This window comes from Cottoperca gobio, unplaced genomic scaffold (genome assembly GCF_900634415.1).
Source record: "Cottoperca gobio unplaced genomic scaffold, fCotGob3.1 fCotGob3_271arrow_ctg1, whole genome shotgun sequence".
NCBI lineage: Eukaryota > Metazoa > Chordata > Actinopteri > Perciformes > Bovichtidae > Cottoperca > Cottoperca gobio.
The window spans coordinates 21,406-37,924 of record NW_021166887.1 but is presented as its reverse complement, the minus strand read 5'-3'; the positions used below and the strand labels follow the sequence as shown (position 1 = coordinate 37,924).

At 40.2% G+C, this 16,519-nt stretch overlaps 1 protein-coding gene across 1 annotated transcript; it reads right to left on the bottom strand.

Moving 5' to 3' along the window:
• Positions 1-2,677: 2,677 nt before the first annotated feature.
• Positions 2,678-15,740, bottom strand: LOC115005154 (dolichyl-diphosphooligosaccharide--protein glycosyltransferase subunit STT3B). The gene is made up of 10 exons (XM_029426966.1): positions 15,458-15,740; positions 14,830-14,895; positions 14,327-14,426; positions 9,628-9,726; positions 8,265-8,411; positions 6,084-6,132; positions 5,092-5,246; positions 3,778-3,989; positions 3,058-3,245; positions 2,678-2,888 (listed from the first exon to the last, which is right to left on the bottom strand). The coding sequence occupies exons 1-10, from the start codon at positions 15,728-15,730 to the stop codon at positions 2,693-2,695; spliced, it is 1,485 nt and encodes a 494-aa protein (XP_029282826.1). The 5' UTR covers positions 15,731-15,740; the 3' UTR covers positions 2,678-2,692.
• Between the last annotated feature and the right edge of the window lie 779 nt (positions 15,741-16,519).

The window sequence follows — 16,519 nt, the reverse complement described above, 5'->3', positions numbered from 1 at the left end:
TCTTTGATGCTGGAGATGTAGAGTGTGGGATCGCACAGTGAAGTTCGCTTGGCCCTTTACTCGTTTCCATTTACTAATGATCTTCCACTTGCTCTTGAAAAAGCCTGTGTCTCCATGTTTGCTGATGATACAACAATAACAATGTATTCACCCACAGTTAAGGAAATCTCTGCAAACCTCAACAAAGAGTTGCAGAAAGTACTAGAATGGGTTACTAGTAATAAACTAATACAGTTAGGTCCATAACTATTTGGACATTGACACAATGTTCATCATTTTGTCTCTGTACAAAGACCACAATGGACTTGAAATTAAACAAGTGCAGACTTTCAGCTTTAGTTTGAGGGTATTTACATCCAAATCAGATGAATGGAGAAATTACAACACATTGTATTACGTGGTATCCCCTTTTTAAAAGGGACCAAAAGTAATTGGACAAAGTAACATAATCATAAATGAAATTGTCACTTTTAATATTTGGTTGCGAATCCTTTGCAGTCAATGACAGCCTGAAGTCTGGAGTCCATAGACATCAGCAGACGCTGGGTTTGGTCCCTGCTGATGCTCTGCCAGGCCTCTACTGCAGCTGTCTTCACTTCCTGCTTGTTCTTTGGGCAGTTTCCCTTCAGTTTTGTCTTCAGCAGGTGAAATGCTCACTTGGATTCAGGTCAGGTGACTGACTTGGCCATTGCAGAACATTCCACTTCTTTGCCTTAACAAACTCTTTGGTTGCTTTCGCAGTATGCTTTGGGTCATTGTCCATCTGCACTGTGAAGCGCCGTCCAATGAGTTCTGAAGCATTTGGCTGAATATGAGCAGATAATATTGCCCGAAACACTTCAGAGTTCATCCTGCTGCTTTTGTCAGCAGTCACATCATCAATAAATACAAGAACCAGTTCCATTGGCAGCCATACATGCCCACGCCATAACACTACCACCACCGGACTCTATGCTTCACTGATGAGGTGGTGTGCTTTGGATCATGAGCAGTTCCTTCCTTCTCCATACTCTTCTCTTCCATCATTCTGGTACAAGTTGATCTTTGTCTCATCTGTCCATAGGATGTTGTTCCCTCTGTATTTACTCTGGTGAAGTCTTCTCTTGATTGTTGACTTTGACACAGATACACCGACTGTACCTCCTGGAGTGTTCTTGATCTGAACTGTTGTGAAGGAGAAGAATTCTTCTGTCATCCACCACAGTTTCATGGTCTTCAAGATCTCTTGGTGTTGCTGAGCTCACCAGTGCGTTCTTTCTTTTTAAGAATGTACCAAACAGTTGATTTGGCCACACCTAATGTTTTTGTTATTTCTCTGATGGGTTTGTTTTGATGGTTCAGCCTAATGATGTCTTGCTTCACTGATAGTGACAGCTCTTTAGACTTCATATTGAGAGTTGACCTCAACAAATTCCAAAAGCAAATCCCACACTTGAAATGAACTCTAGACCTTTTATCTGCTCCTTGTAAATGAACTAACGAGGAAATAACACACACCTGGCCATGGAACAGCTGAGCAGCCAATTGTCCAATTACTTTTGGTCCCTTAAAAAGGCGATACCACAAATACAATGTGTTGTAATTCCTCCACCATTCATCTGATTTGGATGTAAATACCCTCAAATTAAAGCTGAAGGTCTGCACTTAAAGCACATATTGAGTGTGTAATTTCAAGTCCATTGTGGTCATGTACAGAGCCAAAATTATTAACATTGTGTCAATGTCCAAATATTTATGGACCTAACTGTATATCTAAGACTAAGAGCATCGTATTTGTTACAAATCTCTCTGAGCTGAATTTGATGATGAATAACTGTCGACAAGTGGAAGAAACAAAGCTTCTTGGTGTTTTAGATTGTAAACTGTCACAAGCCATACAGATTCTCTTGTTGTAAACATGGGGAGGAACAGATCAGTAATAAAAAGGTGCGCTGCTTTTCTAACACCACACTTGAGCAAACAATCACAATCTTATCCCACCTAGATTTCTCAATGATATGGTCAGGTGTTAAAAAGAAGAATCTAGGAAAACTGCAGCCGACTCAGAACAAAGCAGCTCATAATGCACACGGAGGTCTAACGTTACCAGAACACTTTTCAATCTTTCCTTAAAAGTTGAGGAGAGACTGACAGCGTCACGTCTTGTTTTTGTCAGAAACCTTAATGTACTGAAGATTCACATCAAAACTCACATTATGCTCAACAACCCTTTTGACATCCTCAGTGTTATTCCTCAGACATGAAACAAACTCATCAAGAGCCACAGAAGACATAATTCAACGTTTTCACAGACTGTGTAGTGACTAGTAAACTGATCCACATGTGTAAGTATGGAGTGCCCTTTTAATCAATAGTTCATGAAACAGATTAAATGTACTGCCGTATAAAAGGCAAACCGCGGTACAACACATTTGGACAAAATTGAGTTATGACTGGATTTGGACTTTGTGATGATTTGCAGGTCATTTATCAGACGCTCTTATCCAGAGCGACTCACAGTGAACTAACTACAGGGACAGTCTCTCTGGAGCAACTCAATAATACTTGATACTTACCTATTTAATAAGTGCATTAAAAATTGTTCTACCTATAACACATGTAGCTGGACAGTCAAAGAACTTTGAAGCCCTTGTTCTCAGTGTTGCGTAGTTACTGCGGTTTGCTTTTGTAGGGCAGGCAGTGTGATAAATAGTCATATAAGTACAGCAGCTCTCACCAGTGCTATATGACTGTTGTTCCATGTGTTGTTGTCAACCAGCGTCGTTCTGTTTGCCATGCCTGCTATCTGGTAGCCGTAGTCCCACCAGGACATCACTCTGGCATGTTCGTCTGTGTTCTGCCTCAGCCAGTAGTAGGCCTCTCTGAAGTCATCCAGGATGTTACGGGAGCTGATGGATGGGTAGAGGACATGTGGTAGACAGAGGATAAGTCATTTGTACGTTGGCTATATGATTTTACTAAATAATAAAACCCCTCTGTCAAACCTGTATCACTTTGCCTTAAAGCAGTGGTTCCCAACCTTTTCCCTTAAAACACACAGTGTTGTGTTATTCTCACCCATCATTGTTATATGATGCTAGCACTACACTGGGGCTGGAGTAGGCGTTGCTGGTGACCCAGGTGCAGTGGACAGCGAACATCATGAGCAGCATCAACATCAGCATGGTGACTATGGACTTGATGTTGGGGCCCAGGCCCTCCTCAGACTTCTCCTGCTCTGAAACATGTTTGCGCACCTTGCCGGCCTGCAACACACACACACACACACACACACACACACACACACACACACACCACACACACACACACACACACACACACACACACACACACACACACACACACACACACACACACACACACACACACACACACACACACACACACACACACACACACACACACACACACACACACACACATCAATTTGTAAGCAAAAAACAGTTTTATATTGTGTATATAATTAAAATATTGTTTTATTCATTAAATAAGAGCAACAGTGACATTCTGACTTCTGAAAGGAAAAGACAATCACTCTTTTAGAGGGTTTGGGAATGTAACACACATGTAGTATAGTAATGCTTTTATGCATTATAGTCATGCAACAGGCACTATTTCTAAAATAACTAATGAGCAACTAATTTTTTAAGAAACAACGCTTACAATAAAAAATGGAAGCACCCTATTTTGACAATTTTCTCTATGGCCTTTCAGCGTTCGGGTTATCTACATCAAATGACATGATCACGTCACACACACATTGTGATGGCTGCTAACCTTGTCATAGAGGTTTCCAGCGTTTTTCCTGTCATCCTCGTCGCTGCTGTCCTCTGCGGGCGGGCTCTGCCTCTTCATGTCGTCTCCCAGGTAGTGTTCAAAGACGCTGGAGAAGGCCACCGCCGACAGCATGCACACCACCGGAGTCAGGGTCAGCATCAAACGCACCATTACGCCAGCAAAATAAACAGCGCTGATGGCATACAAGGCCACTGGTGTAAGAGAAGCAGAGAGATAAGGAGGTTACAACTGACCAGGATGTAGCGATCCAAGCTTGGTAAATGGGTTTTAATTTTAAATATAACTTCATTTATTCAATTTACTCAAATGTATTGCTGTTGAGTCATATCACAGGTGCACTGCCTAGTCTGACAGAGACCTGATATTAATGCATTTCTTTCCCATGTATTAAGACTCTGCCTCTTAGGGGAGATCTCACCAGCAGGTGGAAACAAGGTCAAAACTGAAACTTCAACAGCACATAATCAAACACCAACTAAAATGTGTTTGTCTTCATCAAAAGGAGTGTTTAGCTGAACTGAGATCAAAGAAACTAAATGAAATGATAAGGAGGCAACATGTAGAGAGCAAGAAAGAGATGAACACATAAAACTGACAGATAGTAAAATAGAAAAAACAAATAGACAAGAAGCAGTGCAAGGCAGAGGAGGGGAGACGGGAGTGTGCAGTCAGCCAATAGAGGACAGCAGAAGCAAGCAGAGCCCTAATATTATTGGTCAATTTTAGCTGAGCACTGATCATATTGATGTATGTGCTTGCAGTAAAGAAACGCCAAAGATATATTTTGAAAAGGTGTTTTTGGTTGAAATAATGGTTGGGGAAAGCTTTTCTTTTGCTTGCATTAAATAGACAGAACCAGAGTACTGGAAAATAAACAATAAATATAAAGAGATGGTGCTGTTGCTTAAGCACTAACGAGAGTTAAACCTGTAATACTGTGTTTAGATATAATGGCAAGGCAAAGACCACCATCTTTAAAACAGAGTACGGGTTCATGGACTTTGAGTTTGAATTGCTGTCAATTTTGTGTTTCGTATCAAACAACTGTAGAGTCAAGAATAAACTTTCATTATCAAATGTAAAATGTGAAGTATGTTATTAAAGTAAGCTATATTATAATCCTGTTGTGGGCACTTATTGTTGCCAATAGCATTCTAAAGTTCACCACAACAACTCCAATCACTTCCTCAACACAAACAAATGCTGCCTTACTTATCAATCCTTTAATATTGGATCCCAGTCTGACTGGACTTTAAGGACAACTATGGCACTTATTCCATGATCCGCTCTTACCAAAGACACGTTCATCATTGATGTTCTTAATGCAGAACCAGAGGCCTGCTGGGAAGGTGCAGACGAGGATGTGAAGGTCGAAGAAGAAGGACACCCAGGTGGTGGGCTGATGCTCAGAGACTGATGCTATAATGGGAATGTGGATCTTAGCATATCTGTGAATAACAGGAAGAAGTCAGACACCACAGAAAAAGTATGGTTAGGCAAAGGAAGAAAAAAGGACAACTTTATCATTTTATTTAAGATAAAAAGCACAATAACTCATTGTATTCCTTTTAAATTCCAATTGACTGACTCTAAAATTAAACACTTATTGATAGTAAAGCTGTGAGATCTTCTTCAGGGAGAAAATCAGGTTTGGCTGATGTCAGTTATCTCAGGTCTGTTGCTGACCTCATTACTACTACTGCACTGCAGCAAAACTCAACATCCTTTAACAAAACTACTTAGGCGTGAGCATCCACACACAAACATATGTTCACATACACAGCGTGAGAGTTTTAGGGCTTTAAAACTGATGCTGCAGTCAGGCAGTTTTCTCTAAGCAAAGACTTGTGATGGACTGACTGCATGTTTGACCAAAAGACATTTTGGCAGCTACACAGAGTGTAGTACTCTTGATATGTATTTGATTTGTCTGTAGGATGTCGCTAAAATATGAAATTGAAAAATTCAAGGAAAATTTCATTTTCATTTCATCATATGCAGAAACAGATAACTTGGCACAAGAAAAACTCATTATCCCGAGCCTTTGTTTATACACATGGAGATGAAATGGACTAAATCAGAAGTTTATAGCAACACGACTAGTGGACAAGGCGTTATAAATTATTTAAAAATGTAGTACCACCTCGCCACTTTGTCTTGTACAGTTTAAAAGATTTACAGGTATATATGCTACTGTACATCATTTAAATCTAAATTATTATCAGAACTGCTGTAAGGTACTTAATCCAGTGCAAAAGTACAACAAATCAATTGTGATGACTTACCCAGTATCCCAGAGGGAGTAGAAGCGCCCACTCCATGGAGCAATGTACCCTGAAGGTGAAACACACACACACACACACACACACACACACACACACACACACACACACACGGATTCAGTAAGAGCATACCAACAAGTCCATTTAAACAAACATGTGTAACCACCAGCCCTCACAAAGCAACCCGAGTACACACACGGCTGTTGACGCTCAGTGATCTGTGTACTCAGTCACACAAATCCTGCATATACGAATCCTAGAATAATTCTTTAATGTGTGTGTTGCTGTAATGAGCTCTCCGACCTGCTGTCCACACAGAAACTAATCACCTCTAGTTATATAGCCAGGAGGTGGTTCTAGCATACATACGGCATATAATGGATGTGTGATGTCAGTGGGTGGCCGATGTAAATCATAACCAGCTATAGCTTTACATGTAGCATTTAAATGCCTAGTGTGTCCTAAAGAAGGGTTTTAATTACTGCTCATCAAAGCAGTCAAATGTCTCTTATATGTGGAGACTGCAACATTATGGATTCAGGTTATTGGGGAAACAACAAAGTGTAAATAGTAAAACTGTAGGCGATCTCATATTGTATAAAGCTTCAACATCAAAATGCTACACCACTACTTTGTGTGTGCAAATTTACACTCTATGTACACTCTATCACTTTATATAGTTTATGAAGCTGTACATTAATTTCATACAGTTAAATATTGTGGTTGCAGTAATTAAATTAAATGATTTTATAATAATTAGTTCATTCTTTCCATGTACTGTAACTTTACCATTGAAACGAAATGAAGGGTGAAGAAAGACATCCTCTACAACAGACATGTCAAACTCAAGGCCGTTCACAAGATCAAACAAGCTGAAAGAGTAAAGATCTGTGACTGAGAAAAAGCTATCAAAGGCAGGAACAAAGGGTGAATGTCTTATCTTTTTATTTCTTACATTACTGTGATGTGAGGTTCTTTCCAAACATTGTCATCTATTTATTTATTTATTTATTTTTAAATCTTGAGTAGCTTTCTTTTATATGTTAATGTCGCAATGTCAGTATTTTGATCGCTGGTACTAAGCTTGCACTGATGCATTCTAGACAACGTATCATGATGCAGGACTCTTATTTTTTATTTTGTAACGGCTCAAGAGAAGGCAGAGGGGACTGAGGATCTGTCCATAATACTAGCTGGAAGCAACCTAAGCTGGGGGGGGGGGGTCCCACTTAGTAGGGAGAATAGGGTACATCTCTTACCATGTTTTGTTGGGTTCAACGTATGTTCTAGTGTTGAAATGATTTAGTCTTCTCAGCCATGTCCCTTTTATTTAGGGAACTTCATGCTATATTATTTGGAATGTCCCAATGGGTAGAACTTAGATGGATTTCCTGGGAATGTAGATGTTTACAAAAAGCTTTTTTGAAATGTATTTTTTATTAAATCAAGCAGGTTATAAATAGGCAAATTTCAAGTTCAAATTCAAATTCAAAAATATATAATCAAAAAATATTTTCTATAGTGACTGTAAACTTAAAAGTTGAAAATACAAGAATGAATGGGCGGTGGCAGGGGAGCGTCTATGCAGCATCATTTACATCACAAGCTAGAGGAGTTATGACTCTTATCCACAATTCACTTTCAAGTCACTAACGTAATTAAAGACACATGTGGTAGGTACTTTACCATCCCGGGATCTCTTCTTTCAGCAAACTTGAAATTGGTTAATATTTATGGTCCTAATACAGACAAGCTCAAATTGTTTGTACGAATGTATTTCTCACACTTACATCCCTCCCAAGTATATCATTTCAGGGAGTGGAACTATACACTAGACCCAATCAGGGATAGATCTACAGGTATCAAACATAATAGAAGTTTTTATTAAAGAACTTTCTTTTAGTTTTTTATTCTCTTTAAGAACAGGTATTTAGGATTATAACACCTGCAGTAGAAAAATAAGTGTTGCTCTCAAGAGCAGAGTGTAATAAATTGTCCAATACACTCAGGCTTAACCAGTCATTGCACGATCAAGGGGGAAAACCCGGTAAACGTTTAGCAGATTACACAACTAGAAAAACTAATAAGTTCAATTTTAAAACCAAAACCAGAAAGTCCCGGTGCATAAAATGTATGCGAGAGATATTCAGACAACCAAGCTTCAAAAAGACAATGTGAACCCACCTGTGTATGTCAGGTAGATGACAGAGAGAAAAACCACTCCGGCAGCGAGAGAGACTCCCAGGAAGAAGAGAGTTTGGAACTCCTGCCTGGTCAGTCGGTCCTTCAGGTACTGCAGGAAGGCATAGACCTGAAGCAGCACAAACACACCTGCAGAAGTACAGCACAAATAAGACTGGGGTAAAGATTTGAAATATACTCATCATTCAATGAGTAAATAAAAGTAGATTTTTGTTTACATTGGCCAAAACAGCGACAAGACCGGCCATTAGTTTTGTTTTTAAACCAAAGTATAGGGTGTTACAAAGAAAGTTAAAAATGAGCAAACAATTAGAATAACTAGAGAAAGTCATTTCTGAAGAAATTGTGGCATGAATGCTGGATGCTGAAAAGCTGACGCTACACGGCATTGCTTGCTTAAATGTATAAGAAGGTGAAGTAGTAGGAATAGTTGGAAAAGTGGGAATGGGTTTATTTAGTATGAATGTCACTGAAAAGTCGAGTAATACTAATCATGTATAACACATGTTGATCTGTATGAAGAAGCAGTTGAAGGACTGAACTTAGTTCAATGTAAGTTGCTCTGGATAAGAGCGTCTGCTGAATGACCTGTAATGTAAATGTAATGTAAAGTGAGAAACGGGTGATGCAATAATGCAGTACTGTAGCTCTGGACATTCCATCCAATTATAAAATCAAACATGATCTGAAAACTTAGTTAAATGTAAAAGAAATCAAAAAGCGGTTTAAGTTTAAATGAAGGTAATATCCGAGTCTGAACTGTCACACTGGGCTCTGGTTTCGATTTACTCCTCATCATCACATACTCCAGTTTGAGGGCTGGTTGCACAGATTGCATTTATGGATCTAATTTTTCAAATCAATCTTAAAAACAATACTGACATGCATGTGTGTACATTGAAAGGGTTGTAATTGCTTCTCCTGTCCATTCTGGCCACAGACCCTCTTCCTAATTTAACTTCTATGTAATGAAATGGAGGGGGCCAAATCCACTGTCCGTGTTCTGTGTACTCAAGTTCAGCTGATCAGCTAAAGGCTTTAGCACGCCGAGTTATTTAAATCAAGTGGGTAAGATGATGCAGTCTTCTGTGTGCATCCATGAACAGCAATAACCAACACTTATTACAGCAAACAATTAGGGTTTCAATGTACTGTACATATGGGCATTAAAAATGAGAGCCTCTCTTTTAATCTGCTGTGTGAGTGGTACAGGTTAAATGTTTTAATTATTTAAAAAAACATGTTTCTGCATTGATTTTCACAAATGAACTGTTACTCCATAGGCCTGCAATAAACATATATTATTGGAACTTTTCACCCAGCCTGCAGGTTATAGGTTACTGACCTGCGGCGGCCATGTGTTCACTGGTCCTGATTGGCTGAAAGCCCACAAAAGGGATCTGCATGGACAATACCAGGCCGATGATGTAGAAGGTGCTGTAGGCTGCAGGGAGAAACAACCAGTTAGTTAAAGACAAGCCACTACTAACTGAGACCGTGAGCAGTATCTCAGATTGCACCAATCAGAAAAAAGACAGAAAAAAAAGAATGAGCAGATTATTATTAAATCCTATTTAATAACAGTCAAACAGTCAAAGTAAACTGAATACTATTAATTTAAAGATTGCATATTCTTATATCTTTATTCCATGATATTGTTATGTATAAATATATATAATAAATATAAAAGAGACTGTGGAGATATACGTGTATGTGTCAAATGATTTAATGCATGAATTATATGGCATAAATAAAGTTTCAAATAAATAAATATCAATTAATATCTAAATGATCCCCAACCATACATAATCGTTACCTATTTTTAAGGATTTACATTCTCAGTAAGAAATTATAGGCGTAGGGCTGAGATCCACATGCCTTTGCTGCCTTATTCTTAAAATGATCACACTTAGCAAAAGTATCACTCTGCAGGTATAAAACCAACTTGTGCTCAAACAGATAGGAGAAATAGATAGATACAAACAGTTAGGGCGAGAGAATATGACCTAAAATCTACAATATATCATGATAAATGATCAGTAGCTATTCTCTGTTTAATAACATGGGATTTTAGAAATGTTAATATTTTTACAATATTGAACATGATGTCAGCAATTGGATCAATTCTACAAAAGATTTAAGGGATAGAACGATGGCGCCTACAAACATGCAGTGTTAGTGATTCTAGGACCCCCTCCACGCTCCACCCTTTTCTGACAAATACAACCTGACAAAGTGCTTGATGCAGTCACAAGAGCACAATGAATTTTGAGCCTAAATCGTGACTGACAGTTAAAGAGCGATTATGCTTCAGAGTTCAAACGGTTTACACACTTGGGCGTCAGTGGCACAACCAGACAACAGGCTCGCTGTGAACACTCCAACTAAACCTGAAAGCCGTTTCAAACAAGCCCTCAGGGGTCAGAGACACTGAAGGAAAGCTTCGATAACAAAGGCATCAAACAAGCTCTGCTGGTGGAATACTGCCACAGCACAGCAGTTCTCTTGAACAAGCTGCAAAGTCTTATTGAGTACGAGAGACACAAGTTGAAAAATATAGACATAGCTCATCCGACAAGAAATATTTGAAATAGCTAGATGATTTGACTCTGACCTCATGTGTATCTATACGCAGTCTTTAGGTCTGCAATGCTTCATTAAAACAACAAGAATGTTGACGTTAAGATGTTATCACAGCTCTTTTAGGTATCTAAACATTCCGATATGGAGCTCTGAAATTTCCTCAAAATGTCCAGTTAAGTGCTGGACAATGTCATCTTTAAATAACTTGTATTGAAGCACAACATCAAAAGTTATTCTTATTCCATGATGAGAGAGGGATGGATGATGTGGTCGTCATGCTGCAATTAGAGTGAGGACTCCAATCTTCATTATTTGCTGTTTGTTTAAATAAATGTGTACGGCTGAATCTCACCAGATCACAACAAATGGAATCGTATGGGGAGAAAAAGTCTAAGTCAATTTGTGTCTGGGCATAGAGTCACTTCAACTTTCTCCACTGCAGTCTTTACAAGTGGACATGATTATTGGTATTACATCAACAGATGTATGGGAAAATAGCCTGCTGTTCTGTTGGAGCGACACATACTTTCAAATAGGCTTTGGCGATATGACGAGATTATCGCTCAACACGATAATGATCCTCATGTGTCCACGATAACAACTATAACTATGCAACTCATATATTTTTTTCCCCCTATGCTTCAGTGTTTCCAACAAATTGACTTTACTTGGACTAGCCGCCCCGGTATATTAACGGCCGAGAAAGTAGGGTATAAATTCACATTTAAGAGTAGGCTAAAGACTTTCCAACAGAGTTATATTAATATTTCCGAAGCATTTATAATCAATAAATCCGCATTTCCCTATTTTTGTTCACCCTATTGTTGTGGAGCTCCGTTTCCCTGCGCACTTATTCGTTGAGCTGTAGATCCACTCGGGTGTCCCAAAGGTTTTCAAAAGCACCGTTGCTTGTAAGTGCCCAGCCGTGCTTTGGTGCTTTTGCTGCCTTGGTTAGACAACTCAAGTCTCCAAACCCTGTGTGGCTCCAAACACCAAATCGATCAGTTGTAAATAGCAGGCATTCCCAGCAATACAATGTGCAGTGCCTTTCGGAGGCTGTGAGCCAGGGGTACCGCTCGTAGTTAGTGATTTGAAAGTGGCGGACAAACCCTGTGATAGTCTCGCTAGCATCGGGGTTGGCTGTTCTCTTCTCACGATGTCTATCTTTTCTTGAAAAGTTCGTCTTGAAAATGGCGTTGTAATTATATCTGCAACCAAATCGATCTCTTGTCCTCCTTTAGCCATTGTGGGTTGAAAAAAAAACAGCTTGTAGAAATCTAAATTAGCTCGTTCAAGTTCAGTTTGCTAGCTCTGCCTCTCAATAGTGCGTATCCAATCAAAAGACGTGGACGTGCTGACGTTATCGCACGCCTGCTAGCTGGGCCCGGTGTCGCCAACTCGAAATCTGATTGGTTAACGCCACAGTTTTGTCTCCGTTCACTTTAAGCAACATGCGTCCGCACTGTTGATTCTGAAGGCCTCAGGGCAGATCTCTTGGACCCTGGCAACACATGATGGCTGAAATATGATTGGATAATAGCTCTAACATAAAGGCCAGACCTCCACATCTCGATCTGAGGCTGGAAGCAGCGCAACCAAGAGGAAAGCTATGAAATGAAGAGAATAGACTATGGGGAATAATTTAATACATATTTGTGGAAAAAATATCTCAAAATTAAATTTATATTCTGATGATGTTTAGGCCAGCAGAGAAGGCCTTGCTGGCCCTGACGGCCCGCCACTGCTGTACAGTCTGTAAAGCACACTGAAACAAATGTATAATTTGTGATATTGGGCTATATAAATAAATTTGATAAATAATTTGGGAGAACAACGTTATCAGTGATTGATTAACTAGTGGCAGAGGAGTGGAGGGAGAGATCCACTCTGCCGGCACAGCCTCGGGTCTCACTGCCACTACTCTAGAGTGTGACATTGCGACAATATCAGTGTTCTTGGTGTTAATGTACAGTAGTTTTTGAATATAGCAAAGTGTCACCTTTGGGTGTCCACTTTGATTTGTAGGTAAAAATGCAAAGCTGTCTAAAATCTGGCATAATCTTTATCTTTCTGCAATTTACGCAGTTAGCAAAAGATGTCTGCATTTTTTGTTGGAACTGCATCTAAACTAAAACATGATGACAAGTGGAATCGTACCTCTCCAAAAACCTCCCATTAAGTCTAATCTAATTATTCTGTCCTGCCATGCACTTTATGTAATTGATGAGCCCGGCAAAGCACTGTTAAAGGGTCCCAGCAGGCGGCATATGGCACCTGCAATCTAGACACTGGCCTGAACTGGTACCAGGAATCAGCAGCCAAGCTGAGGCCCATTTGAGAGATGTGACATCCATCAGAGGATTTTGTATTCTAAGTTTTCTATTCTGCTGCAGAGGAGACGCTGCTTATGAGATAATGAAATTCCAGTTGGATTTCATTACAGTATTCGTGCTATTAGAACGGGAATGTGGCGCAAGAGATGGCTGGTGTGTGACAGCAGGTCACAGACTGGACTCCAAATCACAGAACAAGATATGCATCACAGAACACGGTGAGCTATTACAACATTTAACTGACTCAATTATTGTGTTGGGGCGATGGAGGAGGAAGATGGGAAATGTCAGCTGGATGCTAAATTAATCATTTTGCCAATAATCCTATTACAGAAATAGAACCCAGTCTCATCTCCCAAACACTCTCCTTTCATTCCTTCTCTGTACTAATGCTAAGTTCTATCAGTCCTCAGTATGAGCTCTCTTTGATTCCACATCTCACAGCTGCCAAGTCTCCCGGTTGTGCACTTTTTACGTCTTGATGTCATTATTTACTGGTACAGTACGTATGGGTTATTGAGTTGGATCTGAAACATTGGTGTTATGGCATCAGTAGGAAGCCGTGAGCCTTAGGTCAGGACTTAATTCAAGATCAGTAAGACAAGTTCAGAGAGTGCAACAGGGCCTGCTCTGAAGACAGCTTTAATCTTTTTTCTGTCTTTTTTTTTTTTTTTAAATCTGCCTGAATTTCCACTTTCCATCTCTCTTACTTTTATCATGTATCCCTTCTCTTCTTCTCTCTTGATATCTGTCTCATTACAGACACAACATCAGCTGCTCATGGATGCTATTATCATTATCAGTAAGTCTTTACACAGTGCAGATAAGACAAAGAACAACAAGCTACTCTGTTCCCCCAACATCAAAGTGCATTTGAATCTTTAGGTAGAAATAAATACAGCTGTGTGTGTGTGTGTGTGTGTGTGTGTGTGTGTGTGTGTGTGTGTGTGTGTGTGTGTGGACTGTACAGTGTCCTTGATGCGTTCATCCTGGATGTGCTACAATGAATGTCAAATGAGCATAACCCTAACCCCCAAGGTCAAAGGTTTATGAGCTCGACTTAATGTCAACCTAAATAAAGTATTTATGTGTACATTTGTGTGTGTATGTAGGATTGTTCCATCTCACCTATGTAGACTCTCTTACTAAAGCGCTGCATGACAAGCAGGACAAATACATGAAGAGGAATAAGGTTGATGATGAACACGTAGCCACCCCAAGCTGACACCTGTGAAAAACAAAGATCATTTCTTATTAATTTAGAGCTGAAGCAACACTAATATGTAATGAAGGGGTGTAACAATTTGGAATATGCATGCACATATGCTTAATAAAAATGCTCAATGTTTTTCAAGAACAAAAGTGCACAATGTAAGATGCTTTTAACCTTTTGACTGAATACTTAAACAAAATACCTTTTTTATTTTAATGCTCAATGTTAGCCATCTGTGAGTGGCATGGTGATCATTTATGCATACTTCCTGTGTTTCAGTATCAGTGTGTGATCTACACATGACTGTCCCTCTAATTTGACTCAGATTTGTGTTAAATTGTGAAGATAGCATGTTATGTTTAAAGTGTCACTTAGCACATGAGATTACAATATAAAACATATGTGTATGTGATCTCACCATGTAAAAATAGGATAGGCAGCATCCGATGGCCCAGAAAACAGATCCCGTCTTCACCGACTTCACCTGCAGGTGAGCAGAAACACACACACACACACACACACACACACACACACACAAGTCAAATCTACATCAACTGCTTCCATTTAGCATAATTGATCTGCCCATTTCTTCTTGAGAATTTGCTCTGTTTCTGCTTATCCATCACAACCTCTGAATTATTTATCATGTTTCCCTCTTAAATTACCTTTACATTTGGTAAATGGACTGCACTTATTTAGCGCTGTTCTAGTCATTGCGACGATCAAAGCACACACAGTCAGCACACACACACTGGTAGCAGAGGCTAAAATACAAGGTGCCACTTGCTCATCAGGAGCGATTCACACAAACACCGTTGGCTATGCCATTAGGAGCTATTTAGGGTTCAGTATCTTGCACAAGGACATTTCAACTTAAGTCATTGAAGGAAAAAGCTGTGAGTTTATTCCAGCCCGACAATTTAAATATATTCCTCAACTTTTAACAAAGAGTAGCCATCTGAAGCAGCAATGAGAACCCTTCTAAATAGTTGCATTAAGGAGACTCAGGGACTAAGTAAAGACTAATAAAGTTTGTATAGGCGTACCCAGAGGTAGTAGGTGAACTGCAGGGCAAAGATGGCGATGCCTTCATTGTCGAAGGAGCCAGCCACAGAGCGTGAGATGTAGCCAGGGACGATGGCAATGAAGCAGGCTGCCAGCAGCCCCGCCCCCTGGTTCCACAGCTCCTTCGTCAGCAGAAAGGTGGAGATGGAGGTTAGGCCACTGAACACCGGAGCCAGGAACACACAAACATCCCGGATGTGGACGGTGATGTGCAGCAGGTTGAGCAAATAGTGGATGAGGCCTGCCGTGACCATCAGGCCTGGGTACACCTGGGGGAAAGGGGAAACTCAGAAATTATGCAGGTATATATATAGAGTATAGATAGAGAGAGAGAGAGATAGAGAGATAGAGAGAGAGCAGAGAGATATAGAGAGAAGAGAGAGAGAGAGGAATAGAGAGATAGATATAGAGAGGAGATAGATAGATATAGAGAGAGAGAGAGAGAGAGAGATAGAGAGAGAGAGAGAGAGAGAGAGAGAGAGAGATGAGGAGAGAGACAGAGAGCAGGAGAGAGAGAGAGAGGACAGAGAGAAGAGAGGGAGAGAGAGAGAGGGAGAGAGAGAGAGGGAGAGAGACTAGAGGGATGAGAGATAGAGAGAGAGAGACAGAGAGAGAGAGACAGAGAGAGAGAGAGAGAGACACAGAGAGGAGAGAGACACAGAGAGAGAGAGAGAGAGAGAGAAGAGAGAGAGAGACACAGAGAAGAGAGAGAGAGACACAGAGAGAGAGAGAGAGACACAGAGAGAGAGAGAGACAGAGAGAGAGAGAGAGAGGAGAGAGATGAGACACAGAGAGCGAGAGAGAGAGAGAGAGAGAGAGACACAGAGAGAGAGAGAGAGAGAGACAGAGAGAGAGAGAGACAGAGAGAGAAGAGAGACAGAGAGTAGAGAGAGACAGACAAGAGAGATGAGAGAGAGACAGAGAGAGACAGAAGAGAGAGACAGAGAGAGAGGACAGGAGAGAACAGGAGACCAGACAGACAGAGAGAGAGAAGGAGAGGACAGAGAGAGACAGAGGGCAGACATAAATAGATTATATATATA

Excerpts from the sequence above, each read along its gene's own strand:
- LOC115005154 (XM_029426966.1), bottom strand. The coding sequence starts at position 15,730 with ATGGTCACGGCAGGCCTCATCCACTATTTGCTCAACCTGCTGCACATC. Across the intron at positions 6,133-8,264 it reads CATCTACCTGACATACACAG|GGTACATTGCTCCATGGAGT; the intron begins GTGGGTTCACAT and ends TTTCACCTTCAG. Across the intron at positions 5,247-6,083 it reads TACTCCCTCTGGGATACTGG|ATATGCTAAGATCCACATTC; the intron begins GTAAGTCATCAC and ends TGTTATTCACAG.